This window comes from Littorina saxatilis, linkage group LG4, assembly GCF_037325665.1.
Source record: "Littorina saxatilis isolate snail1 linkage group LG4, US_GU_Lsax_2.0, whole genome shotgun sequence".
Taxonomy (NCBI): Eukaryota; Metazoa; Mollusca; class Gastropoda; order Littorinimorpha; family Littorinidae; genus Littorina; species Littorina saxatilis.
In genome coordinates, this window is record NC_090248.1 from 67,378,640 (window position 1) to 67,406,202 (window position 27,563).

Sequence of the window (27,563 nt, forward strand, 5' to 3'; positions counted from 1 at the left end):
TACAGTTGAATTTGATTCATTTATTTTGTGTACACATGCACATTTCTATGGGGCATATGGTCATAAATATTCATGAATTATTATTCAACAGCACATGCAAGAACTTCAGTTCGCAGAACAGTACATGTATCGATAAACACACATCCACCAAATTAAACAATCCTCTTTATGGTACATGTAATATCTGCTAGTAGCACAGTTACTTCCGAATATTACATTACATACATGTACACAAAGTTACACATGGTCAGTCAGCTGGTTTATACATCAGACTTCATACATGCACCAAATGTACATCTGCAATATATATATCACCCTAAAACATCATTCATAGAGTCACTTCATGCATTCACCAAATGTACAACTGCAATATATATCACCCTAAAACATTCATCCAGTCACTTCATCCATTCACCAAATGTTGAACTGCAATATATATCACCCAAAAGCATGCATATCATCATTCATACAGTCACTTCATGCATTCACCAAATGTACAACTGCAATATATACATCACCCTAAAACATGCATATATCATCATTCATACAGTCACTTCATCCATTCACCAAATGTACAACTGCAATATACATGTATATATATCACCATAAAACATGCAAATCATCGTTCATACAGTCACTTCATCCATTCACCAAATGTTGAACTGCAATATATATCACCCTAAAACATTCATACAGTCACTTCATCCATTCACCAAATGTTGAACTGCAATATATATCACCCTAAAACATTCATACAGTCACTTCATCCATTCACCAAATGTTGAACTGCAATATATATCACCCTAAAACATGCATATCATCATTCATACAGGCACTTCATCCATTCACCAAATATATAACCGCAATTCAGCTAAAAACATGCAAGTATCATGTAACTTCATGCATTCATCAATTGTACAACTGTAATAGATGATTTTTGGAAATAACTCTGTCGGGGTTGTATAGGTAGTGGGAGAGTGACCTTTTCTTGCAAAACCTCGTACAAATATTGGAGAGGCCGATCATTAGCGAGGGGTGTGAAGGAAACACGTGCGTGTCTCCGAGTGTTTCCGACCGACCCTTGCAAGTGATTGGCCCCTCTTATATTTGTGCCAGGTTTTGCAAGAAAAGGTCACTCTCCCACAACCTATACAAACCCGACAGAGTTATTTTCGGAATTCGTCTATTACAGTAAACACATGCATCATTCTGCCACACACTCATGCTGTCAACATTAATTATCTTCTTCTCTCAGACCTTCATAAATTATCTTTATTTATTTTATCTATATCTATATACGGCTTGTGTCTGTCTGTCTGTCTGTCTGTCTGTGTCACTTTGCGATGCACGGCCAAAGTTCTCGATGGATCTGCTTCAAATTTGGTGGGCATATTCAGGTAGACCCCGGACACAATCTGGTCGATGAAAATTTTCAACACGTGCTCTCAGCGCACGGCGCTGAACCGATTTTGGTTTTTCTGTACATCCATTCCCAGTAACTCTTCCTTATCTTCTCCAGTGTTTTGCGCGTTTATCTCCTTTCCTTCATGTGGCGTCAACCGCGTACAATGCGCCGGCAAAGCCGGCGTACACCCTGCTTTACCTGGCAAAGCCGGGTATTTGGCTCTACTTCTTCCCGGCGAAGCGGGTATTCATCTAGTCTTATATCTATATACGGCTTGTGTGTGTCTGTCTGTCTGTCTTTCTGTCACTTCGCGATGCACGGCCAAAGCTCTCGATGGATCTGCTTCAAATTTGGTGGGCATATTCAGGTAGACCCCGGACACAATCTGCTCGATGAAAATTTTCAACATGTGCTCTCAGCGCGCAGCGCTGAACCGATTTTGGTTTTTCTGTACATCCATTCCCAGTAACTCTTCCTTATCTTCTCCAGTGTTTTGCGCGTTTATCTCCCTTCCTTCATGTGGCGTCAATCGCGTACGGTGCAAAGCCGGGTATTGGTGCGCCACTCACCCGGCGAAGCCGGGTACCCGGCAGAGCGGGTATTCATCTAGTTACATTATATATTAGATTGTTTGTTTGTTTATTTGTTGCTTAACGTCCAGCCGACTACGCAGAGCCATATCAGGACGAGGAAGAGGGGGATGAAGGGGGCCACTTGTCAAGCGATTCCTGTTTACAAATGCACTAACCCATTACTTGTGTCCCAGCAGGCTTTAGTAAAACTAAATTAATACCTACTGGAAGATTACCAGTTTCCAGTGTGTTAAAATAGGCTTAACCTATCTACTGCTGGACTTACATCAGAACACTAACAGATTAAACTATACATGAATCGCGAGACAAGCGGCAAGAGAAGAGATTTTTGGAAAAAATACAGGTGAATGAGCAAGAAGGCAGAAAAAAGAAAAGAATTCATGAAGAAAAAGAGAGCATGACAGGAAAGAGGAACCAAAAATCTACCTAACAGCAAACTAGAAAGCTCCTGCGGTTCCAAAAACAGGAGGGGCCTTTAATTTCATAACCGCAGTGCCCCACTGCGGGATATATATTAGATATTACACTTTATAAATAATCAATTATCTTTATTTCCCCCTGCATAAAATTTGTAAAATTAAAAATTCATGCACTACTCCTCTCTTCTTCTACACTGTGACATAAGCCATATCACAGTTGAAAATAAATTTAGCATTAATAACCAATATTTTACCAGACAACAGACTCCAACCATGTCGACAAACAAGACAAACTTCAACACGCAGGTTGAGAACTGACCTAAAATTGTCATTTTATACAATAACATTTGTCAATTTTTAGAACAAAGAAATGAGATACGAGACAGTATTTTAATATGAATGGGTATAATCTATATTAGACGGGTATAGGCAAAAATCCAATTTGTTCACTCAATGTCCAAGCTTTAGTACACAATAATCACACACACGCATGCACACATACACACACACAACTCAAAAACATGTTTTTTTACCAGTGCAACTTTTCCTCCAACAAATATTTGCCATTTGTCTTTATCTGCACAAAATTATATTCAATGCTTTTTGTTTTTAGTCCATCTGTACAGGAATAAATATGAATATAAAATGCGTATCACATGCCTATTTTTCTCATATGTGCAAATACATTTACCAAGTGATTTGAACAAAATGTCTTGGACTTTGATTTCAAGCATTCTACATATATGTTTTATTACCCCCACACATAATTACATCAACCGTAACCACATCATCACACTCTCAATTTCACTGTCAATTAAAAATAAAAACAAGCAAATGATGTGTGTATTTGAGTAACAAAAGTCATGGCACTATAACCAATGAAATGACACCCAGATCTGTTCAGTCTTATTCCTGTGTTTCAAAAGAATTTAAAAAATAAATTAATTAAAATGCTGGACAACCGTAGGTCTCTCTTTTCAGTGATCTTCACGACAAAACTGCAAAATTCCATTTTGAGTCATGACTTTAGTCTTCTTCTTCTTCTTCTGCGTTCGTGGGCTGAAACTCCCACGTACACTTGTGTTTTTTGCACGAGTGGAATTTTACGTGTATGACCGTTTTTTACCCATGACTTTAGTCAAACTGTGGACGCATGTCTTCCATTCTTACTTCACACACACAACAAAGTATTAAAACTCTTTCCTGGCAATTCACCACCATTTTAGAAAGTCAGTCTCAATGCTTTTTCCAACACCGAAATGAACATATATATTTGATCAAGTCAAACTGACCACCTGAACGAAGAACAATACAGCGTTATGCTGCACAGATGAGAAATACCTGATATGAGTTGAGGTGTCTGCTTTCGTTGGTGAACCAGTCAGTTACTGACAAGTCTCTCTTTCACTTATGTATGTCGCTGCCGAACACAGCCATAAAATACTGATACCTTTCCACAGTAGCACTCTCCCTTTGAAACACAGCAGCAGTAAAAACATTCTCACACATTTCAATTCCTCGACCGTCACAGCTGCAAATAACCATTAAGCCAAGAAACCGACATTTTGTTGGATTTTTTACACTTTGTCTTCCCTCATTCATCCGGCGACTTCATAAAATTTCTCAAATAAAATGGCACGCTGTTCTCCCCTGATTCACATATTAAAATGCACACATGAGGTAAAATAATGTAGCTCAGGAAATCAGTAAGACCACAAACGATCCAACTCCTTTGAAAACAATCTCCCTCTCTCTCTCTCTCTCTTGTTTTCGTTTTTGAGCTACCTGTTCTAAAATCGATCATTTTGTCAGCTGCACTACAGTTGAGAACACAAATTAAATTTTGATAAAACATGTAGAACTAAGACTGCTTCAAAAATCACATTTTTCCTTTCCCAATGAAATACAGTTTCTCAAACACACATACACACACACACACCCACGAATGCAGCAAGGCCTCAGAGATCTCATCAGTCATGACTTGAGCTGCTCACACACACTTCACAAAGCCACGCAGTAATTCAAAATACACACACAAAAATATTGCTTACGCTCACTGTCTTCTGTGGTTATATTTCTCAGTTTGAGCAGCATGGAATCAAATTCACACATGCTCTGATGCATGCACACACACACACACACACTAACACACACATATCACACACACACACAACCGAACACACACCCGCCTGCACACACACACACACACACACACACACACACTAACACACACTAACACACACATACACACACACACACACACACACACACACACACACACACACACACACACACGTATTGGCAACAGGGTCACACACTCCAATCCTGTCCTATGTTTCCATTTCTTGAATATGTACACCATTCTTAGTTCCCAGCTTTTGCGTTCCAACTTGTGCACACATTCAACCCAAACCTTCCCTCGTGACTCTGGCTCAACATAAGCAGTAGCTTTGTCATTCGCCTATGGAGCCGTTACAACAACCACACAAAAACCATCCAAAGTCAGCTCCTCACGCACACTCCATGACAAATTCACGTCCAACTCAGCCAGACGCAAACCCATCTCCAGAATGAACATAGCAGTCGTTTTTTTGTCAATTGCTCGACCATGAGAGCAATTATGCCTATAGCGATTGAAACCCATCCAAAGTCAGGTGACAACAAATCTACTCCAACTCCGCTTAACTCTCCAGAATAAATGTAGCAGTCACTTCTTGGTCAATCATTCAAACAGAAGAGCAAGTACCATAACCGCGCCCAACCCCAGCCCGAGTGAGTCTCTCAGGTACTGTGTCTCCCTTTCAACGTGACCAGACTCTAACAGACAGAAGAGCAAGTACCATACCCGCGCCCAACCCCAGCCTGAGTCAGTCTCTCAGGTACTGTGTCTGACAAATTCACTTTCAACGTGACCAGACTCTAACAGATGCACGCAGATTTTTAAAACGAACGTAGCGGTCATTTCCAGTCATAGCAACTCCTCACATATTCTCCGTGACAAATTCCCTTCCAACTCAGCCAGACACTAACGGACACACACAGACGTCTCCAGAATGAAGGCAGCAGTCACTAACGGACACACACAGACGTCTCCAGAATGAAGGCAGCAGTCACTAACGGACACACACAGACGTCTCCAGAATGAAGGCAGCAGTCACTAACGGACACACACAGACGTCTCCAGAATGAAGGCAGCAGTCACTAATGGACACACACAGACGTCTCCAGAATGAAGGCAGCAGTCACTCGCGCTGTTAGCAGACGTGTCATGACTTGAGCTGGAGGTGTTTGGGAGCGTCAGCAAACATGTACTTGAGTTTGAAGGCCTCGGCCAGCAGCTCCCCGATCTGCTTGTCGCCCCAGGTGTGGGTGGGAAGGTTCTGGAGCAGCATCAGGATGCCCTGAAGATAGACAAAAACGTGATGATGTTCTGCTGACTTTTAAAAGAACTAAATGAACTAAATCCTGTTACTGAAGACGGGGAAAGAACTTGTTACTGAAGATCTACAAGAAATCTGGTTAGTGTTGACAGACAAAAACTTGTCACTGAAGATGGACAAAATTGCAATTTGGAAGACAATTCGCATCTTTGATCAACTGAAGTTTTTTTTATACCAGATCTTGTTGTGACCAAAACACACACACACACACACACGCACATACGCACACACGCAAAATATGGTACTGAACTTTGACCCAATGGTTTCTAAAGGCACCACCCTTTTTGTGTACGAAATCATTTGCATTACCACAGATCTGTCCACTTATGTGATAACAACATCATTACAACTTGACAGTCGGATTCTTTCGATGAATCAATTATTTTATGACACTTTCCTCAACCCTTAAAAAAAAAATTGGCAAAAAATGATCACTAAATGTTTTAACATAGAGAGGGGAATCGAGACGAGGGTGTGGTGTATGTGTGTGTGTGTGTCCGTCTGTCTGTGTGTGTAGAGCGATTCAGACTAAACTACTGGACCGATCTTTATGAAATTTGACATGAGAGTTCCTGGGAATGATATCCCCAGACGTTTTTTTTTATTTTTTCGATAAATGTCTTTGATGACGTCATATCCAGCATTTTGTAAAAGTTGAGGCGGCACTGTCACACCCTCATTTTTCAATAAAATTGATTGAAATTTTGGCAAAGCAATCTTCGACGAAGGCCGGACTTTGGTATTGCAAGAAAAATCTAACTCACTCTAAAACCCTTGCCAGAAACTGGCCCGCTGCCAACAAGTCAGGAAGGGACCCGAGAACCCTCCTAATTGACAGCTGCGATGTCATTCAGGCAAAACTTGCTAAAGACAACTTCAGAGAGCCAGTAAGCTGTGCCCAGCACTTCGTCCAATCTCCCGGACCGTAAAACGGCCCAGGAAGAGATCTGACCCAAGCCCTGGATTTAATGAACCCGAGCCGAGTCGAGGGGAAAGACAAGCTGCCCCCCCTTTCTGTTGAGGCGGTAGTGACGTAGTACACACACAAATGGGAGGTAACTCCCCGGGTCTGTGGTCATTACCAAGGCTCCATTTACACTTTTGTGGTGGGGTTGCTTCCCTTTAAAATTGTTTAAGACGGGTAGCCTTTTCAGACCTTAGCATCTCTGACTGCGTCAATGCTTTATGTGATTCGGAGTAAGAATATGTAATTTAATTAAAAATATAAAAATTATGATTAAAATTAAATTTCCGAAATCGATTTTAAAACAATTTCATCTTATTCCTTGTCCGTTCCTGATTCCAAAAACATATAGATATGATATGTTTGGATTAAAAACACGTTCAGAGAGTTAAAAAGAATAGAGATATAGAAAAGCGGGCTATCCTCCTCAGCGCAACCGCTACCGCGCTTTTCTGTATTGTTAATTTCACTGCCTTTGCCACGAGCGGTGGACAGACGATGCTACGAGTGTACGGTCTTGCGGAAAAAATGCAATGCGTTCAGTTTCATTCTGTGATGTTGTATTTTCCCCTTACGCGACTTGTTGGTATGTGTCCAAGTCATAAGATCAACCACGTTCACCCCATATAAACACTTGCACAGATCTGTGCAGTGTGGTGTTTTACATGCTTACAATGAGAGAAAAATAACTTTAAAGTGACCAAACACGATACACAGCAGCCAACATGGATTCCCCAATCTCACCTGAAAGTCCTCTTCCTTCAGAACATCTACAGAGAACCTTTTGAGGAATGCCGCACACAAGTACAGGTGGAAGTCTGCAAAGCCGTTCACTTCAGACTGAAATTCAAAGGTAAATTTTGTCAAAAATCGCCCAAGACTTAAAGAGACAAAAATGCCAGAACGTGGTACAGTATGTAGATAATGGAACCTGTTAAGGACAAAGATAAGTGATCTTGCATGTTCAGAACCCCTACGATCCAGTTTTTCTTGCAATTTCTGTGAAAGCTACTGAGGCATAGAAATAGATCCAAAGCTCTGAGTGTTTTCAGTATAACATTACATGTCAACAAAAATACAAACACCAACAGACTGCCAACATTCACAATACAAAACAAGAAAGGTAAGTTATAGGAACATGTTCTCATTTGTACAGCTAGAGGTAGAGCTAGAGGTAGAGCTAGAGCTAGAGGTAGAGCTAGAGGTAGAGCTAGAGGTAGAGCTAGAGGTAGAGCTAGAGCTAGAGGTACAGCTAGAGGTACAGCTAGAGCTAGAGCGAGAGCTAGAGGTCCCCCAAGGGAGGTGTTACCGGACAACACATGTACTGCACCCTTCCTACACACATGTATTCCAACACACACTTGTTACCGTACAACACATGAACTGCACCCTTCCTACACACATGTATTCCAACACACACTTGTTACCGTACAACACATGAACTGCACCCTTCCTACACACATGTATTCCAACACACACTTGTTACCGTACAACACATGTACTGCACCCTTCCTACACACATGTATTCCAACACACACTTGTTACCGTACAACACATGAACTGCACCCTTCCTACACACATGTATTCCAACACACACTTGTTACCGTACAACACATGAACTGCACCCTTCCTACACACATGTATTCCAACACACACTTGTTACCGTACAACACATGTACTGCACCCTTCCTACACACATGTATTCCAACACACACTTGTTACCGTACAACACATGAACTGCACCCTTCCTACACACATGTATTCCAACACACACTTGAACCATCTCTCACCTGATATGTGTCCCATAACCTGATTGTGCAGTGGAGAGGTATTTCACGCATCAGCAAGTTGTTCATCCAGCGGAAAGAAAACTGCAGGTACTCCACGTGGTGTCTCTCCATATGGTGGTGCAAAGGAGCTGGGTAAAAATAGGGGGGAATGTTAAAATGTTGACAGAACAGACTTTATCAGGCACCAGCTACTCCTCTCACAGCTCCCCTCCCACCTTCCTTCATCTTGGGGTTTTGCTTTGAAGTGTGAAATTGAAAACTAATTTGAATAATTGGAAAGACGTAAAACGGCTAATACTTGTGCCAAAACAAGAAAATTAAAATGTCCAAGTGCATATACCAATCATTCAAATTGAATAAACTTAAAATCAATGGGTTCTGTAACAGCGTTGTTCTTCATCTCCACACACACACACGCACACACACACACACACACACACACACACACACACACACACACACACACACACACACACACACACACACATACACTTTACATAAACTGACCATCAATGCGTTTGATGAGTTCCCTGAGAGCATTGACCTTCATCTGAATACCAGGCTGAGCGAAGGTGTAGTTGTCCTGGATTCCGTCTAGCAATCGCGACGTGCACCAGAAGCTGTCGGCCTCGATGATGGCCCGCGTCTCTGCGTTCAGCTCCAGGAGATCACAGTTCTCTACCTCTATGTCTGACAACGCACCACAAATTGTATTCCCATTAGTTCTGGTTTGCTATGTGCATGTGGAAGGGTGCTCTTATATCATGTCAGAGTGGAAGGGTGTTCTCATATCATGTCAGAGTGGAAGGGTGCTCTCATGTCATGTCAGAGTGGAAGGGTGCTCTCATGTCATGTCAGAGTGGAAGGGTGCTCTCATATCATGTCAGAGTGGAAGGGTGCTCTCATATCATGTCAGAGTGGAAGGGTGCTCTTATATCATGTCAGAGTGGAAGGGTGCTCTCATATCATGTCAGAGTGGAAGGGTGCTCTCATATCAGGTCAGAGTGCTCTCATATCATGTCAGAGTGGAAGGGTGCTCATAATTATATCATGTCAGAATGGAAGGGTGCTCTTATATCATGTCAGAGTGGAAGGGTGCTCTCATATCATGTCAAAGCTTTGGCAGATATGTGTTGGTGTACATGATCTTATACAGTGGAACCCCCCTTTTAAGACCCCCCAAATTAAGACTCCCTCCTTTTCAAGACCTTGTTTTTTCACACTTTCTGTTCATAACCTTTGTAAAATGACCCCCATTTTAAGACTCCCTCCTTTTAACCTTTTTAAGACCCGATTTTCTCGATTTTTGGAGGTCTTAAAAGGGGGGTACCACTGTATGCACAAAGGGGGATCTTTCCTGTCCATGGATGAAAAGAGATGGCTCACCATTTTCAATGTACTCGGAGAGAAAGACGACGAAGAAAGGAGTGACCAAGTCGTTGATTCCCTGAACGTAGCCACTGGCGGGATGTCTGATCGCCCAAATGTACAAGATGCGCTCAAAAATCTACAAAGAGAGGAAACAAAGAAAACATGAGTCTGGAAAAAATAACCGTTATGTCCCTGAAATCAATTTTCACAAAATGGTCACGCAAAAAACTGTCAGGACTTTATCCATTATCGTTTAATGTGTGCGACAGCTGTTGTGATATTATAACCTATCAGCTGTTGTAATATTATAACCTATCAGCTGTTGTGATATTATAACGTATCTCGGATCAAACTAAACTGGATTCTGATTGCCTCCATAAAATGTACGCAAGCCTTCCACAGCAGAACCTTTTTGCAAAACTTGTGCTGAAAATAGCTCTCCCATAAAGATTATTAGACAGTTCATTCTTCCCACACCCAACCCTTCATGTGTTCATAGTATAATTCTTTTCAGAGAGCATATGTGAAACGCATTAAACAATACATTTTGCTGTATATGTACTCCCAATATCTACCCCAACAACTGCTTACAAATGTGTAACAAACTATTTGCAAAAGTGTCAGTTAGAATGACACAATGAAATGTTATAACATTTGCACCAGGATCATCTTTTTCTGTTCTGGTTTTTTTTTTTTTGGTATAATTATATGAATCCACAAAAGGGCAGCAACACATAAATGATCATGCAGCCTGATACAAAAACTTCTTTTAAAGCCTTCATCATGCAAATTGTGCATTTTTCACTACAGTTTATACATGTACTTTATATCAAAGTTACTGTAAGTAAATAAAAAACGCTCGCGCTGGACCCGAGTACTCTTCAGACTGGCTCGCTCCCCCAGTATGAAAGTTTTTGTCTTGTGCACGTTTAAGACCAAGTGATTGATCTGTGTGAATTACAGGCATTCCCTTTGCTATATAAATACATTGCATGCGAGCCGAGGATGTGCGTGGTGACTGGCCTTTCTCTTTTATTTGATCACAGTGAAAATGCACACACACATTCACACACACACACACACACACTCTCTCTCCCTCACTCCCTCTCTCTCTCCCTCTCTCTCTCTCTCTCTTACACACACACACACACACACACACACACACACACACACGAGTACAGACTCATGCACACACACACACACACACATACACACACACACACACAAACACAAAAACACACACACACACACAAACACACACACACACACACACACACACACACACACAAACAGTAACACTAACACATGTGCACAAAATAAACACACACACACACACACACACCGCGCGAGAGAAAAAGACGTCAAAGACTTTTGACCGTGACGTAATCTTTTTATGACGCTATATTCCTCGTCAATGTGTGACGAGTTCGGCTGTTCTATCAGACTGCCTGGCTGGCTGTGGCTCCGTGAATTCCTCCCACCGCCAAGTCGTTTTTTTGTGGTTTATTTCACATTTAGGTTCCAGGTAACATTATGAAGTTTTAATACGATCAATCGGACCTATTATCAAGTTAGTGTTTCAACTTTTGAACGAACTGCGCCCAGTAGTTTCCCAGCAATAAGCTGTTAAGTCGAGACACACACACAGACAGACAATTAAAGTCTGCTGGACCCTTGTACTAGCGTACTCGGGGATAAAGAAAATAAGTAAGTGCATCCTTACCAGTTGCAAACAATATTCTTTCAAGCATTAAACTACCAGAAGCAATGATGTTTAAGATTTATTGCATTAAAATATTTTAAATTTGAAAAGTTTGTACTTTATACATGTTGTTTAATAAGAACATGACATCACTACACTAAAGCATGTCGGTCAAGCTTTTTTCCATCAGTATTTTTTTCCCTGTCCTGTACTTTGATGTATAAAGTTTTCTCACTTACTGTGTGAATAAGCAATAACTTTGAACAAAACAAACAAGAAGGGCAAAGCCCATACGACTCACATGCTTGACCTTTACATGACCTTGACCTTCAGAGTCAAGGTCAAATAACTAAACCTAGCAATAACATCATACACTAAGAACTGCTTTACACATTTTTCCTACCAAAATACATGTGACCTTGACCCAAGGTCAAGGTCATCCAAGGTCATGCACCACAAAGCTGTTCATTCAAGACATAGGAAGTACAATGGTGCTTATTGGCTCTTTCTACCATGAGATATGGTCACTTTTAGTGGTTCACTACCTTATTTTGGTCACATTTCATAAGGGTCAAAGTGACCTTGACCTTGATCATATGTGACCAAATGTGTCTCATGATGAAAGCATAACATGTGCCCCACATAATTTTTAAGTTTGAAACAGTTATCTTCCATAGTTCAGGGTCAAGGTCACTTCAAAATATGTATACAATCCAACTTTGAAGAGCTCCTGTGACCTTGACCTTGAAGCAAGGTAAACCAAACTGGTATCAAAAGATGGGGCTTACTTTGCCCTATATATCATATATAGGTGAGGTATTCAATCTCAAAAACTTCAGAGAAAATGGGAAAAATGGGAAAAATAGCTGTTTTTAGACAACATTTATGGCCCCTGCGACCTTGACCTTGAAGCAAAGTCAAGATGTTATGTATGTTTTTTGGGGCCTTGTCATCATACACCATCTTGCCAAATTTGGTACTGATAGACTGAATAGTGTCCAAGAAATATCCAACGTTAAAGTTTTCCGGCCGGCCGGACAGACGGACGGACGGACGGACGGACGACTCGGGTGAGTACATAGACTCACTTTTGCTTCGCATGTGAGTCAAAAATTAATATTGAAAAGGAAAGTAAAAAAAGAAATAAAGGAGAGAAGAAAGAGAGTCGGAGAAAGAGAAGGGAAAGAAAGAGAGAAAAAAACAGACAGAAAGATTGGGAAAAACAGACTAATTGACAGACGGATCTGTCACAGTCTAATTTCTAAACCATACCATCATGTATTTTAAAATGTAATCCTCTGAATACATGCAAACTAAACATTTTTATCTACACCTGACATAAAAATCAGATTTTCTGCTGTACAATTAGCATGTTTCTCCATATTTCCCAAGACATAAATACAGAAACACTCACCTGTCTTAATAAATTACATGTGTAAACAATTTACTGCTACTTTTATGACAAGTCTTCTATATCAAGTTAGAGTTGTTAGCAAATTAATTTCATACAGTACAATAATATGTAATAATTATGTTACTTGGAGTTAAAATTCATGGAAACACACACATGTTAACAGAAACTTGTCAGCACATTGTACAGCTCAGTCATGACATGGGGGAAAATGTCAACTAGCTTTGTCATTCTTGAAAGTAAGACAAAACTACATATTCATAACTCAAAATAAAACCAAATTAACGGGACAATAACCAAGCCCTGTCATGCAACAACAAGAGGGAAGTTAGCAGCCTGCCCCGACCAAGAGGTTAGCAGCCTGCCCCGACCAAGAGGTTATCACTCACACTTTTTGCAGAGATACACTAAAAGAGAGATCGCTCACTCAAGACTAAAAGGAAAGCTGCCTCAAACACCTAATAATCCATGAATTTTGACAAATGTCAACAGCCTTCTTCCTCACGTAATGCAGGCACAAACACTTGGACATGCTGGAGGATTGTGAAAAAAAAACTAAGCTGGTAGAGACCGCATGTAAACATGTCACATTTGGATGAGTTTGACATCCTTTGGGTTAGCCGAAACTACCATTTCTGGCTTGAAATTCCACAGTTAGACTGAAGAGAGAGCATGTGATCTGTCTTCTACAGTATCTAGAGAGTGAGCGATCTCTCTTTTACAGTATCTAGAGAGTGAGCGATCTCTCTTTTACAGTATCTCTGTTTTCTCATCAACCAGAAAGAGATTGTAGATCTCTTCCGACCAGCATGCGAGAATAATACTCACTTCCTGGACTGGCTTTTGTTGAAACAAGTGAGCTAGAGATGTCATGCGAGGAATATCTTTAAGGATCTGAAAAGATAACACATTGCCAACCAACAGTCCCTACACAAAAACCAACAGTGATACACAAGGATATGCGTTAAAAAATACCTTGGGAAGAGAGGGAAAGATTAAGGGAAGAGAAGAATAAAATGAAAAGTTTTGGTCCTTCTGCAAAACTCGGCTCCACGGTGACCGCTGAAATACCTGTGCTTATAAAGGGGGAGTGTGTTGAAGTTTTAACTCTCTTTTTTTTTCTCCATCACCTGTGATAGCTTTTCTCTTGCCTATCATGATAACCTGACCTTATTTCAGGTGTGCATTAACTCTGTCAAACTGTCTTCAAGAAAAGCTGTTCCAGTCTGAGCGCAAGTGCAATCCCCCAAAAGTGTAGAAAAAAGAAAAGCATTCTGAGAGTTACTACATCTACTGCACTACTACTACCTATGTCTGCAAGACCTCCATGCTTCCAACCAAAAGCAGCTGGACCTTTTCCTCAGTATGTACACTGTGTGTGTGTGTGTGTGTGCATAAATATGTGTGTGAATCTGTGTCACCTTATGCATGTGTGTGTGTGTGTGTGTGTGTGTGTGTGTGTGTGTGTGTGTGTGTGTGTGTGTGTGTGTGTGTGTGCTTATGTTTGTGAATCTGTGTCCCATTATGTGTGTGTGTGTGTGTGTGTGTGTGTGTGTGTGTGTGTGTGTGTGTGTGTGTGTGCTTATGTTTGTGAATCTGTGTCCCATTATATATGTGTGTGTGTGTGTGTGTGTGTGTGTGTGTGTGTGTGTGTGTGTGTGTGTGTGTGTGTGTGTGTGTGTGTGTGTGTGTGTTGCACATCCATGTCTGTGCATGTATCACCCTATGCACATGTGTGTCTATGTTCATATGCGCATATGCTAGCATATGTGTTTATGTGCGTGTGTGTGTGGGGGGGAGGGGGGGGTGGGCAGAGTAGAGGGCAAAAGGGAGAAATGTCAATCTGTGTACTTAAAGAGATATGTATCCGACTCTTGTGAATGAGAACTTCATTTCCAAGTTGCTTCATAGTTTGGAACTGTAAGTGTTACTCAATGCTTTCTTTTCAAAACAAGAGATTCAAGAAATTTCACACCAGGTGGTATTGGTCGACTAATTGTGAAGCGTATACCCTGTGGATGGTATTCAAGCCAAAAGACCCACTACAATCAGAAATCACTATTCCGTCCGAGTGAAAAGCAGTGTGTAGCTTCTATCCACAGCAACAATAATATGTCCACTGCCATCTGCTTCAAATCTTTCTTTCTACTCCGTTGCACATGTAGCGCTCTTCGCTTCCACATAGAGGGGTTGAAGCATGGGGTTAACAAAATCCTGACAACAAACACAGGCGACCAGATGAAAATGTGAGGAGAAAGATGCAAGGCTCTATTATCAGAAGATTTGCATGCGCTTGTGGAATCGTCCAGCGCTCATTGAGAGAAAAAGATTACTAAATACAAAGTCTGCCTCAACTTTGTCTGAGTTTACAGATCATCATCTAATCCAATTTTTCATCACATGAGAATATGGTTACAATTTTACCTAACTTCTTTCTTCAATACGTGTACTATACTGCATGCCCCATAGGCAACATATTATTCTGATTCAGATGATTTTGGATTCACAGACAGCCAAATACACATTTTTTCTGACGCTTTTGTGTCTGTTGCCCCCAAAAAAAAGTACAAAGGGCGAGGGCTAACTGAAAAACAGAACACCAAAACACGATGACAAAACAACGACGACAACAGCACACAACAAGAAGGCATGCAAAAGAAGCTGCGTTCACAGTGGCGCCCTTCAGTACTCACTTCTTGAACTACTTTTTGTTGAAATATAGGTATTAAGGGGTTCATTCGTGGGATGTCTATATGAATCTGAAAAGACGCAATCATGGCCAGAGACCCCATCCTTTAAAGACTCTGACTTGACCAATGACTCAGACATCGGAACAAGGATACACGACAAAGTCTGAAAGTGACCTATGGTTCCAAAATAGAACATGAATCAAGAGAATATATCACACAAAATGCCCTGAAACAGTGTCTTACAACTCAAAAGTCTCTGATAGTCCAACTTTAGCACAAAATCTGAAGTTTTACCCGAGTGATATTTAAAGTGCGTTTTCTCTAATAAGTTCAAACAGCATGAGAAAAAGATCACCGACTGGTGTTTTATCAGACTGACTGCCATCAGGAAAAGTCTTATTTGAATTTCTATACTTTTAGATCTGGATTTCTGACAAGAATCTCTTTGCATGGACAACGTTGGCATTCTTTTGATATATGTCAGTCCAACAAAGTAACAAAGAATCTCATCTTTCCTCTGATAAAAGGAATAAGAACACTCTCTCTTTCCCCTGATAAAAGAGACAAGAAAAGTTTGCAAGAACTTTCAGTACTGGGGCATTGTTTTCCTCTTTGCGGAAGACCCTATTTCAAACATGCTCATTCAAATCTTAACTTCAACATGGCAGCACAGTTTACCCGATAGAACATTTCAGAAGAAAATGAAACACAAAAACAAGACAAACATTTACACATACAAGATTCAGTATGATGATAGGAGGCAAGCTCCAAAAATCTGTTCTGCAAATCATGTGAAAAAATTTACTACTGAACCAAATTGCTGATTAACAGAAATCAATTTTTTTCAATCTCAGACATTATTTTCTTCACTTAATGAAAAAACATTCTTATTTTTTCTTTTTCTGTATAGTCAAGCATAAACAAACAGAACATTTTTCTTGTTCCTTTTCTGTTTGGCGAGCATGAACAATTCAGATTTCAAAATAAATCGTTTTCCCCCAAGCGTACCTGTCTGAAAGTTTCTTCGTGCATCTCTTGATGCCGTGTGTCGTAATACTGATCGATGAAGCTAAAATATTCTTTGCGTTTGCGTTCCAGCGTAGCTTGTCGTCTGTCAGCTGCAGGTGGGAGATAACCCTGCACACAGAACAAAACAAGAATCCGTTAAAATAAACACCAAAAGTACAGAAGAACCCCCCCATTTTAAGACTCCCTCCTTTTTAAGACCTTGTTTTCTCAGACTTTCTGTTCATAACCTGTGTAAAACTACCCCCATTTTAAGACTCCCTCCTTTTTAAGACCTTGTTTTCTCAGACTTTCTGTTCATAACCTGTGTAAAACTACCCCCATTTTAAGACTCCCTCCTTTTTAAGACCTTGTTTTCTCAGACTTTCTGTTCATAACCTGTGTAAAACTACCCCCATTTTAAGACTCCCTCCTTTTTAAGACCTTGTTTTCTCAGACTTTCTGTTCATAACCTGTGTAAAACTACCCCCATTTTAAGACTCCCTCCTTTTTAAGACCTTGTTTTCTCAGACTTTCTGTTCATAACCTGTGTAAAACTACCCCCATTTTAAGACTCCCTCCTTTTAAGACCAATGTTCTCAGATTTGTGGAGGTCTCAAAAGGGGGGGTCCGCCGTACAGTTGGAATACATGCTCTTTTGCAATCTGTCCAAATGACCGTCAAAGTGTTGGCATTTGTTAGGATGTTAAAGGCAGTCCTTGGCATCATGTACCTATCCATGATGACAAAAGTGTGGCAGCTCTGTCAAACTGATCATTCATGGCACACTTTAAAGCCATTTGTGATAAGTTTAGCTAACAGCTGATGCTAAACCTAAAACGACATCCATGCATGTAAAATACACAAATAAACAAAGACATCCTAGATTCCATCCAAACCATACACTAAATACCAGTGGATATCACAGATCACTGCTATGGTGAGCTACAGCCCCCCCACCATCACAACAAACCACTCGCAACCAATCTAACCATGAACACCAAAGAGTTCAAGCTGTTACATAGAAAAAGTTAAAAAAATAAAAGATAGAGAGAAAGAGAGAGACTTCAAAAAAAGAACAGCAACAGAAAAGGAGGAAGAGCAAATTGTGGTCTCTTCAGTATGAGAGCAAGGACTTACTGAGAGTATTTTCCATGTCGTCGGTCGCACTGACTTTGGAATACCTGACCAGCTGAGTTTCCTCAATTCATCTGAAAACACAGGAAGTAAACACCATTTCATTCTTTGCTATCTAATTTCGCTCGGCAAATAGTCTTCATAAATCACATGCAAGTCCCTAAACTATTTACAGATGATAACTGATATTCTACAAAAAGAACAACTAGCGTGTAGACAAAAGGTACAATGTTAGCTATAACACCTATCATAAACTTGCAATAAGGTCAACAACTAGCCTGTAGACAAAAGGTACAATGTTAGCTATAACACCTATCATAAACTTGCAATAAGGTTAACAACTAGCCTGTAGACAAAAGGTACAATGTTAGCTATAACACCTATCATAAACTTGCAATAAGGTCAACAACTAGCCTGTAGACAAAAGGTACAATGTTAGCTATAACACCTATCATAAACTTGCAATAAGGTCAACAACTAGCGTGTAGACAAAAGGTACAATGTTAGCTATAACACCTATCATAAACTTGCAATAAGGTTAACAACTAGCCTGTAGACAAAAGGTACAATGTTAGCTATAACACCTATCATAAACTTGCAATAAGGTCAACAACTAGCCTGTAGACAAAAGGTACAATGTTAGCTATAACACCTATCATAAACTTGCAAATAAGGTCAACAACTTGACGTGAAGATCTATGAACGTGAATGTGTTTGTTGCTATTTTCTGTCATGTAAGCCCAGTGTTCTTCTTTTTTTGTGTGTCAAAGTTATTTGTATGCTTTCTATGCTCATTACATTTTGGCTTGTTTGTTTTGGAATGAAATTATGAAGCACCTGGACCCAATTGATGAGACTTGCGCTATAGAAAGGTTATTTATTATTATAACACTAAACAACAATTTGCACATACCCATGTTGAGGTTGGGCTCAGCAAGAAGGGTTTTGAACTTTTCCAGTTTGGCCGCCTCCCGGTCAGTGGAGACGGGCGGGCCGTAGCGGATGGGGGTCATCTTGGGCGGCTGCCAACCGCTGTTCATCCGTACCCCCAACCCTGGGCCCCCCGGGTGATGGAAGTGCTGAGTGTGGGGCACCAGTCCTGTAAACGAACAAAACACAATCATGTGATGATCAAACAATTGGTATGTTTACAATGTTATTACAGTCTTCTTCAGCGTTTGATGATGGTTGTGTTTATAATCCGTTGCGGCGTGAGATACACAAAGTGGGCTGTCAGTTCCACGTCCTTCCCCACAGCTTGGTGTCCAAGGACAGTGGAACCCCCTATTAGTACTCCCCTATTAGTACTCCCCAATTTAAAGACTCCCTCATTTTCAAGACCTTGTTTTCTGACTTTCTGTTCTTAACCTGTGTAAAATTACTCCCATTGTAAGACTCCCTCCTTTTTCAGACCCTTTCTTTCTTTATTTGGTGTTTAACGTCGTTTTCAACCACGCAGGTTATATCGCGACGGGGAAAAGGGGGAGATAGGATACAGCCACTTGTCAATTGTTTCTTGTTCACAAAAGCACTAATCAAAAATTTGCTCCAGGGGCTTGCAACGTAGTACAATGTATTACCTTACTGGGAGAATGCAAGTTTCCAGTACAAAGGACTTAACATTTCTTACATACTGCTTGACTAAAATCTTTACAAAAATTGACTATATTCTATACAAGAAACACTTAACAAGGGTAAAAGGAGAAACAGAATCCGTTAGTCGCCTCTTACGACATGCTGGGGAGCATCGGGTAAATTCTTCCCCCTAACCCGCTTTTTTTTTTTCAGACCTGATTTTCTCAGATTTGTGGAGGTCTTAAAAGGGGGGTTCCACTGTAGCAGTGGCTGAGGGTGGGCCCCATAGCTGCCAACCTTCTCTCCACTGTAGCAGTGGCTGAGGGTGGGCCCCATAGCTGCCAACCTTCTCTCCACTGTAGCAGTGGCTGAGGGTGGGCCCCATAGCTGCCAACCTTCTCAAGTCAAAATCCAGGAGCCAGGGGGTCCAGGGGGACCGTTTAGTCTTGAATATGAGCAGGGAGAAGTTGTACAATTCAGGAGATTCCCGGAAAATCCGGGAGGGTTGGCAGCTATGGGACCCCTTTGAGGCTGGGGCCCCGGCACCGTCTCTGCCTGGCTTCCCACAGAGACGACACCGAAGACGGAAGACACTGACCTTCAGGGTGAGGTGAGAACCGAGTGTCTACGCATCACCGATAAAAATGGTTTTATTACAGTGAAACTCCACTTTTAAGATCTTCAGGCATCTGAGAAAGAGCAGGACTTTTAAAGGGAGGTACATTTTCAGATATATATACTTGGAAGAGAATATCTGGAAAACTAGGCTCTTGTGGCCACCGGCCTCAATCAATGTGACGGAGTATGTGTTGTTCGGTTTGTTACAGGAAGTGCCACTCTGGTTCGCCAACGCTGATAAGTGGAGGTTAGAAAACAGGAAGTCTTACAAGGCCAACGAGCTGTATAATTAATTGTAGTTTAGGCACTCATTGTTCATTTCACCATCTGCGTTTTGTTAATTGGTTTGTGAGGACTAAAGTGCTGCAACACAAAGCAAAAGGGGCCATGACTCACTCATTCATGTTTACTCTTCACTATTACTGTATTAGTATTACACCTGCCATATCTTTTATTTTTTCTACATGTGCAGATGAAATACTGTAGAGTATTTCACACATGGCCCACCACCAAAAAACTATCATCTCGTTAAACAAAGAAAAGTCTAGCTGCCATAACCACCCACCTTCATCGATGTCACGGAAGGAATGTGTGTTGTTTTGTTTGTTAGAAGAGGAGCTGCTCTTGCTGGCAAACTGCCGACTGTGGTTTTCCAGGACAGCGCGTGCCGATGAGTGAACGTCTCGCAGGGACATCTGCACCGTTGCCATGGAGATGAGGTCGTCATCGCCGTCATCCCAGGCATCTGACGTTTTGTTTTCAAAATCTTTGAAGGGATCGCGCTTGCTGCTTTTGGATTTGTCTTCTTTTCGTGGTGAGCTGCACAAAGTAAGCTTGGTCAACAGACTTATCAACACTGCACAAAGTAAGCTTGGTCAACAGACTTATCAACACTGCACATTGCTCATTATTTATCATATTTTTTTTAAATACAGTGGAACCCCCCTTTAAAGATCCCCCGATTTAAGACTTCCTCCCTTTCAAGACCTTGTTTTTTCAGATTTTGTGTTGATAACCTCTGGCTCTGCAAATTGCCCCTAGTTTTTAGACCCCTCCTATTTAAGACCTGATTTTCTCAGAATGTTGGAGGTCTTAATAGCAGGTTCCACTGTATCAACATAGTATCTACTATATAATACTGGTAGGTTTTTCGGTGGTTTTTCGATTCCTGTCACCAAACCGCGCGGATTTGTGCCTTCTCCTTCGGTTGCTATGCCAACGTGACCCAGGAAATCGATTCCGCTAGGTCCCGACTTCCAATTTTGTCCACGAACAAAGTTTGAAGAGGTTTGTCTCGCAAATTTGAGCAGGCAACAGTGAACTTTGACCTGAACTTTGACATCGCGGCGAAAGAGATCTGTGATTGGTTCTTCTTCAACTTTCGGTTCGACTAAACACGCGACCGCACCTCAGACGAACCTAGCTGTGTGTTTTATTTCTCTACCCCAGACGAACCTAAAATAATAAGAAGATAGATAGATCTGTTTATCTGTTAATGGAACTCCAAAATATTCCATAGATTTGTTTACTAAATAGTTCGAAACATTATCACCTGATAAGTCGCCGTATAACCTTATAGGTTCCAGCGACTAAATATTTTCCCCCGGTTCAACCATAGACATGTACGTCATCATGATCTCCCCTTAATTTGACCGTTATTTTGGCTGTCTTAGTGAAATGGTAAGATATATCTCTATGTTTTTTACATGTAAGTGTTCGGAAAAAATACAGTTATAGCAGCTATGTACAAAAATAAGCAGCATATGCTCTTTTCGCCAAAGTAAAGTCCTTTTTTCTTCTGGTTTCTTATATGTGTCACAGCACACCGCAAGCTTTTAGGCGAATAGCAAGTGAGTGGTATATATATATCATCAATTTTATAGTAGATAACGGTGTAAAATACTTACCATGTTCATGTCCGTTATACGTTTTCAATATTCCATATGTGTCATTTAATTGTGTGTTACTTGATGCCATGTATGTATGTGTGTGTGTGTGTGTACATGACTTTAAATAAGCATGGATGGATGTGTGCACTCGATTGTGTGTGTGAACCATGTATATATTTTCTGTTGTCAATGTTGTCAATTAGATATGTTATACTATGCGTTTGAATCATTAAGTATTTTAGACGTCATACTTTTTTTCGTATCTTCACGATGGCTTTTTACCCGTTTAAATTTTAATGCTTCCAACTTTCAAAGCGCTGCACGGCTGGGAAGAGATGCGCACTTTTATCACTGTTGTTCATGTAGACGTAATCATGGATTCATGCAAACGTCATACCTGCTGTATTTTATTTTGTTTGTTTGTATAGTCGCGTGCGGTCGCGCAGTCTTTTTGGTCAGTTCCGATTACCTCCCATTGATGCGAAAACCTATATGACTGTTTTTTGTTATTTTTCTCTCTGTTAATTCACCAGTGGCTATGTAACATGTGTTATACCTTATAGGTTCCAGCGACTAAATATTTTTCCCCGGTGCAACCATAGACATGTACGTCATCATGATCTCCCCTTAATTTGACCGTTATTTTGGCTGTCTTAGTGAAATGGTAAGATATATCTCTATGTTTTTTACATGTAAGTGTTCGGAAAAAATACAGTTATAGCAGTTATGTACAAAAATAAGCAGCATATGCTCTTTTCGCCAAAGTAAAGTCCTTTTTTCTTCTGGTTTCTTATATGTGTCACAGCACACCGCAAGCTTTTAGGCGAATAGCAAGTGAGTGGTATATATATATATCATCAATTTTATAGTAGGTAACGGTGTAAATTACTTGCCATGTTCATGTCCATTATACGTTTTCCATATTCCATATGTGTCATTTAATTGTGTGTTGCTTGATGCCATGTATGTATGTATGTGTGTGTGTGTGTGTACATGACTTTAAATAAGCATGGATGGATGTGTGCACTCGATTGTGTGTGTGAACCATGTATATATTTTCTGTTGTCAATGTTGTCAATTACATATGTTATACTATGCGTTTGAATCATTAAGTATTTTAGACGTCATACTTTTTTTCGTATCTTCACGATGGCTTTTTACCCGTTTAAATTTTAATGCTTCCAACTTTCAAAGCGCTGCACGGCTGGGAAGAGATGCGCACTTTTATCACTGTTGTTCATGTAGACGTAATCATGGATTCATGCAAACGTCATACCTGCTGTATTTTATTTTGTTTGTTTGTATAGTCGCGTGCGGTCGCGCAGTCTTTTTGGTCAGTTCCGATTACCTCCCATTGATGCGAAAACCTATATGACTGTTTTTTGTTATTTTTCTCTCTGTTAATTCACCAGTGGCTATGTAACATGTGTTATACCTTATAGGTTCCAGCGACTAAATATTTTCCCCCGGTGCAACCATAGACATGTACGTCATCATGATCTCCCCTTAATTTGACCGTTATTTTGGCTGTCTTAGTGAAATGGTAAGATATATCTCTATGTTTTTTACATGTAAGTGTTCGGAAAAAATACAGTTATAGCAGTTATGTACAAAAATAAGCAGCATATGCTCTTTTCGCCAAAGTAAAGTCCTTTTTTCTTCTGGTTTCTTATATGTGTCACAGCACACCGCAAGCTTTTAGGCGAATAGCAAGTGAGTGGTATATATATATCATCAATTTTATAGTAGGTAACGGTGTAAATTACTTGCCATGGTCATGTCCATTATACGTTTTCCATATTCCATATGTGTCATTTAATTGTGTGTTGCTTGATGCCATGTATGTATGTATGTGTGTGTGTGTGTGTACATGACTTTAAATAAGCATGGATGGATGTGTGCACTCGATTGTGTGTGTGAACCATGTATATATTTTCTGTTGTCAATGTTGTCAATTACATATGTTATACTATGCGTTTGAATCATTAAGTATTTTAGACGTCATACTTTTTTTCGTATCTTCACGATGGCTTTTTACCCGTTTAAATTTTAATGCTTCCAACTTTCAAAGCGCTGCACGGCTGGGAAGAGATGCGCACTTTTATCACTGTTGTTCATGTAGACGTAATCATGGATTCATGCAAACGTCATACCTGCTGTATTTTATTTTGTTTGTTTGTATAGTCGCGTGCGGTCGCGCAGTCTTTTTGGTCAGTTCCGATTACCTCCCATTGATGCGAAAACCTATATGACTGTTTTTTGTTATTTTTCTCTCTGTTAATTCACCAGTGGCTATGTAACATGTGTTACAGAATTGCACCGGTGTAAGGGTTAACATTTTATTTTTCACCAAGAGAATATAATTCATTATATGCGGGATAATGTGCGGGGGGGGGGGGGGGGGGGGGGGAGGGGTGCAAACAACATTTTCACAAGCACATAACCAACAAAATGACATCGCATGCGCAGCACACAAAGTGCGTAGCACGGGTACCACTAGTTTGGTTTATAGCTTTTGTACATTTGCCTCCATTTTAAGACTCTCCTAGTTTAAGACTGGACTTTATCAGATCTTGTTGAAGTCTTAAAAGGGGGTTTACATCCACTACAACATCAAATGAACATTCTGCAAGTGTCTCCATGCAGTATATATATTGGAATTACAAAAAGCGAGATGGCCAGACTTTCAAGTCTTTTTGTCTGCATAAAGGCAGTGGTGACTGGAAATATTGTTACACTACAGTTGAACTTGTCTAAAGTTGTTCAAATTTGATATCACTACATGTACCTCTCCACAACAACCACCTGTCTATACCACCCTGACTGACCCACCTGTCTATACCACCCTGACTGACCCACCTGTCTATACCACCCTGACTGACTGACCCACCTGTCTATACCACCCTGACTGACCCACCTGTCTATACCACCCTGACTGACCCACCTGTCTATACCACCCTGACTGACTGACCCACCTGTCTATACCACCCTGACTGACCCACCTGTCTATACCACCCTGACTGACCCACCTGTCTATACCACCCTGACTGACCCACCTGTCTATACCACCCTGACTGACCCACCTGTCTATACCACCCTGACTGACTGACCCACCTGTCTATACCACCCTGACTGACCTACCTGTCTATACCACCCTGACTGACCCACCTGTCTATACCACCCTGACTGACCCACAGTGCTTGGTATATAGACAGGTGGTTGTTAATGTTATGAAGAGGTACATGTAGTGATATCAAATTTTAAAAACTCATCAGAATCCTTTGGGGTGGTCATAATAAGCATGTGGTCACAATCAAGAGGTTGTTGTCAGAGCAGGTCTGGTGATGACAATTGACATGGCTTGTTTCACATATTATTTAGACCACTAAGGCAGTGTCAGTTTCAAAACCGGAAGACATAATGCTTAAATACTTAACATCTTAAAGAACAGGACTCTCTGACAGAAGATTCAGTTTGCTGACAATTGCCACACTTGTGATGAAAAAGGTATAAGTTTTAACAATCAAATACACACAGTCAAACTGAACGTTTTTTGAAACAGTATTATTAATCACCTAATGTGCTCAGCAGGTTTTGCAGTTGTTTTGGTGAAAGGAAATGCTTGAATAGGTAAATAATATCTTTTTGATAATGTGCAGTAGTTTCTAAATGTAATGTTTTAATCCTTGTATGCATCGTTTCTATGACCCTATAATAGCTCTACCAATTGATAAACTTATAAAATGTGTACACATCTGGTCACAAACAAATTCTTTTATGAGTAGTTTTATGGTCACGCTACGTCTCTTCTTTCTCAATTTCTCTCTTACCCAGGCATTTTGTGCTGTATTGGTGGGTGTTGTGCTCCATACACAGGTTTAATGCTGCAACAAATAAAATGTTATCAGTTTCATCATACAAATACAGACACTTGTTACGATGAAGGACACATACATGCATTAAAATTAACACTGCACTAAATTTTATCACGAACAAGAAAATATCTGGATCTGGATGCCCACTAGTTGTTTTTTGTCGTGAGTTATAGTTATACATCACGGGAGCCGATTTTGGCTATACTGTATATTATTAACAGCCAATGTGTTTTCAGCGTAGCAATAGGGCCCGATATTTAGACGAGACAAGTATAATGCCGACGAGTCGAAGACGGGTCGCATTATACTTGTTCGAGTCTAAATATCAGACCCTATTGCTACAATGAAAACACAATAGCGTTTATATAGCTTTCGTAGCATTATGCTTTGATGATCGGAAAAGGGACATGTGTGAGACCATCCAATCACAGCCCCCGAATTCCCCCACGTGTGGTTGTATGCGCATTGCCATTTTAAAAGACCTCTTCATATGATACATGGTCCTATTTTTTCAGTCCCATAAAATGTACTATGTACAAGTCTACAACTACAACCTGATGTTAAAAGATTACAACTGGAGTTGCGTAACTAAGATCTTGGTTTGAACCCACTGTATGCCTTCCGATTTCTATTATAAGTAAATATATATATATTTAAGATTATAACTTATAAGCAGCAAAAGTATACCTAACCTAGAAACTGTGATACAGCAACAGATAATTTTCACAGTACACATAACTCAGCTATAAACACTTCCTTGATGATGATGCAAATGTTCTTTCAACATGTTACCATGTACTCATTTTAATGTTTTAATTTAAATCACTGGTGTACATAATTAGCAAGCAGAATAAATAAACACACACACACACACACACTTGTCTGTCCCTTTGCTGTTTTAAAAAAATTTAACAATGTTCTGTGCATGAATTTCAATAATGAATATTCATTGTGGGTGCATAGTGGATGAAAAAAATAATAGGGCTATTGTGTAATAATATATAATATAATGCAAACAGCATTAGGTATAATAATAATATGATTGTCAGTGACAAATGAAAACTATATTTGTTATTACTACAAAAATGGACACTGGCAACATGCCCAAAGGAACTAGTTGTGTTCGCACACTATGTTATATTACCAAAAACCAAATGTTCACTGCCTATGATGAATGTTGCGAGAAAACAGGAAGCGACTATATGAGTCTTGTTCTGGCAAGCATCAATATCACTGGCTTTGCACTGACAGTGACAGCAACACCTTATCCTCATACAGTAAATAAATCCAGTGCAGACGTAACACAAGCTCAAAATGGTACTTCTGCTTGTTAAATCAAGGCCAAACTGAAGTGATCGTCACAATTCTGACTGACAAATCATCCAGGAAAAGCATTTTTCGCACACACATTGTGTAAAAATTTCTTAGACGTGTCAAAATGAACACACCTCCCAGGAACACTTGAGTTTTTCTTCCAGAATCCAGTCTTGTTGTCTCTTGATGCGGAACCAGAACTCATAGACGTCATGTCTGGATTATAGATTGTTGGAAAACATTGATCACTCAATCCCGTTCTCTGCAATTACAATCGAGGAAGAAAGAGAAACTTCAGACTGGGACAACTGTGTTGTCGACATGGCCGGCCTTAGGTCAACGCATGCGCCATGACCTTCACCGAG

The 27,563-nt window shown here is 40.4% G+C and overlaps 1 protein-coding gene across 1 annotated transcript; it reads right to left on the reverse strand.

Moving 5' to 3' along the window:
* On the reverse strand, window positions 1-27,540 carry LOC138965450 (TBC1 domain family member 22B-like). The gene is made up of 12 exons (XM_070337608.1): window positions 27,333-27,540; window positions 25,840-25,893; window positions 20,686-20,939; window positions 18,841-19,026; window positions 17,931-18,001; window positions 16,794-16,922; window positions 13,924-13,989; window positions 9,998-10,118; window positions 9,119-9,301; window positions 8,612-8,739; window positions 7,566-7,661; window positions 1-5,818 (listed from the first exon to the last, which is right to left on the reverse strand). The coding sequence occupies exons 1-12, from the start codon at window positions 27,410-27,412 to the stop codon at window positions 5,684-5,686; spliced, it is 1,503 nt and encodes a 500-aa protein (XP_070193709.1). The 5' UTR covers window positions 27,413-27,540; the 3' UTR covers window positions 1-5,683.
* Between the last annotated feature and the right edge of the window lie 23 nt (window positions 27,541-27,563).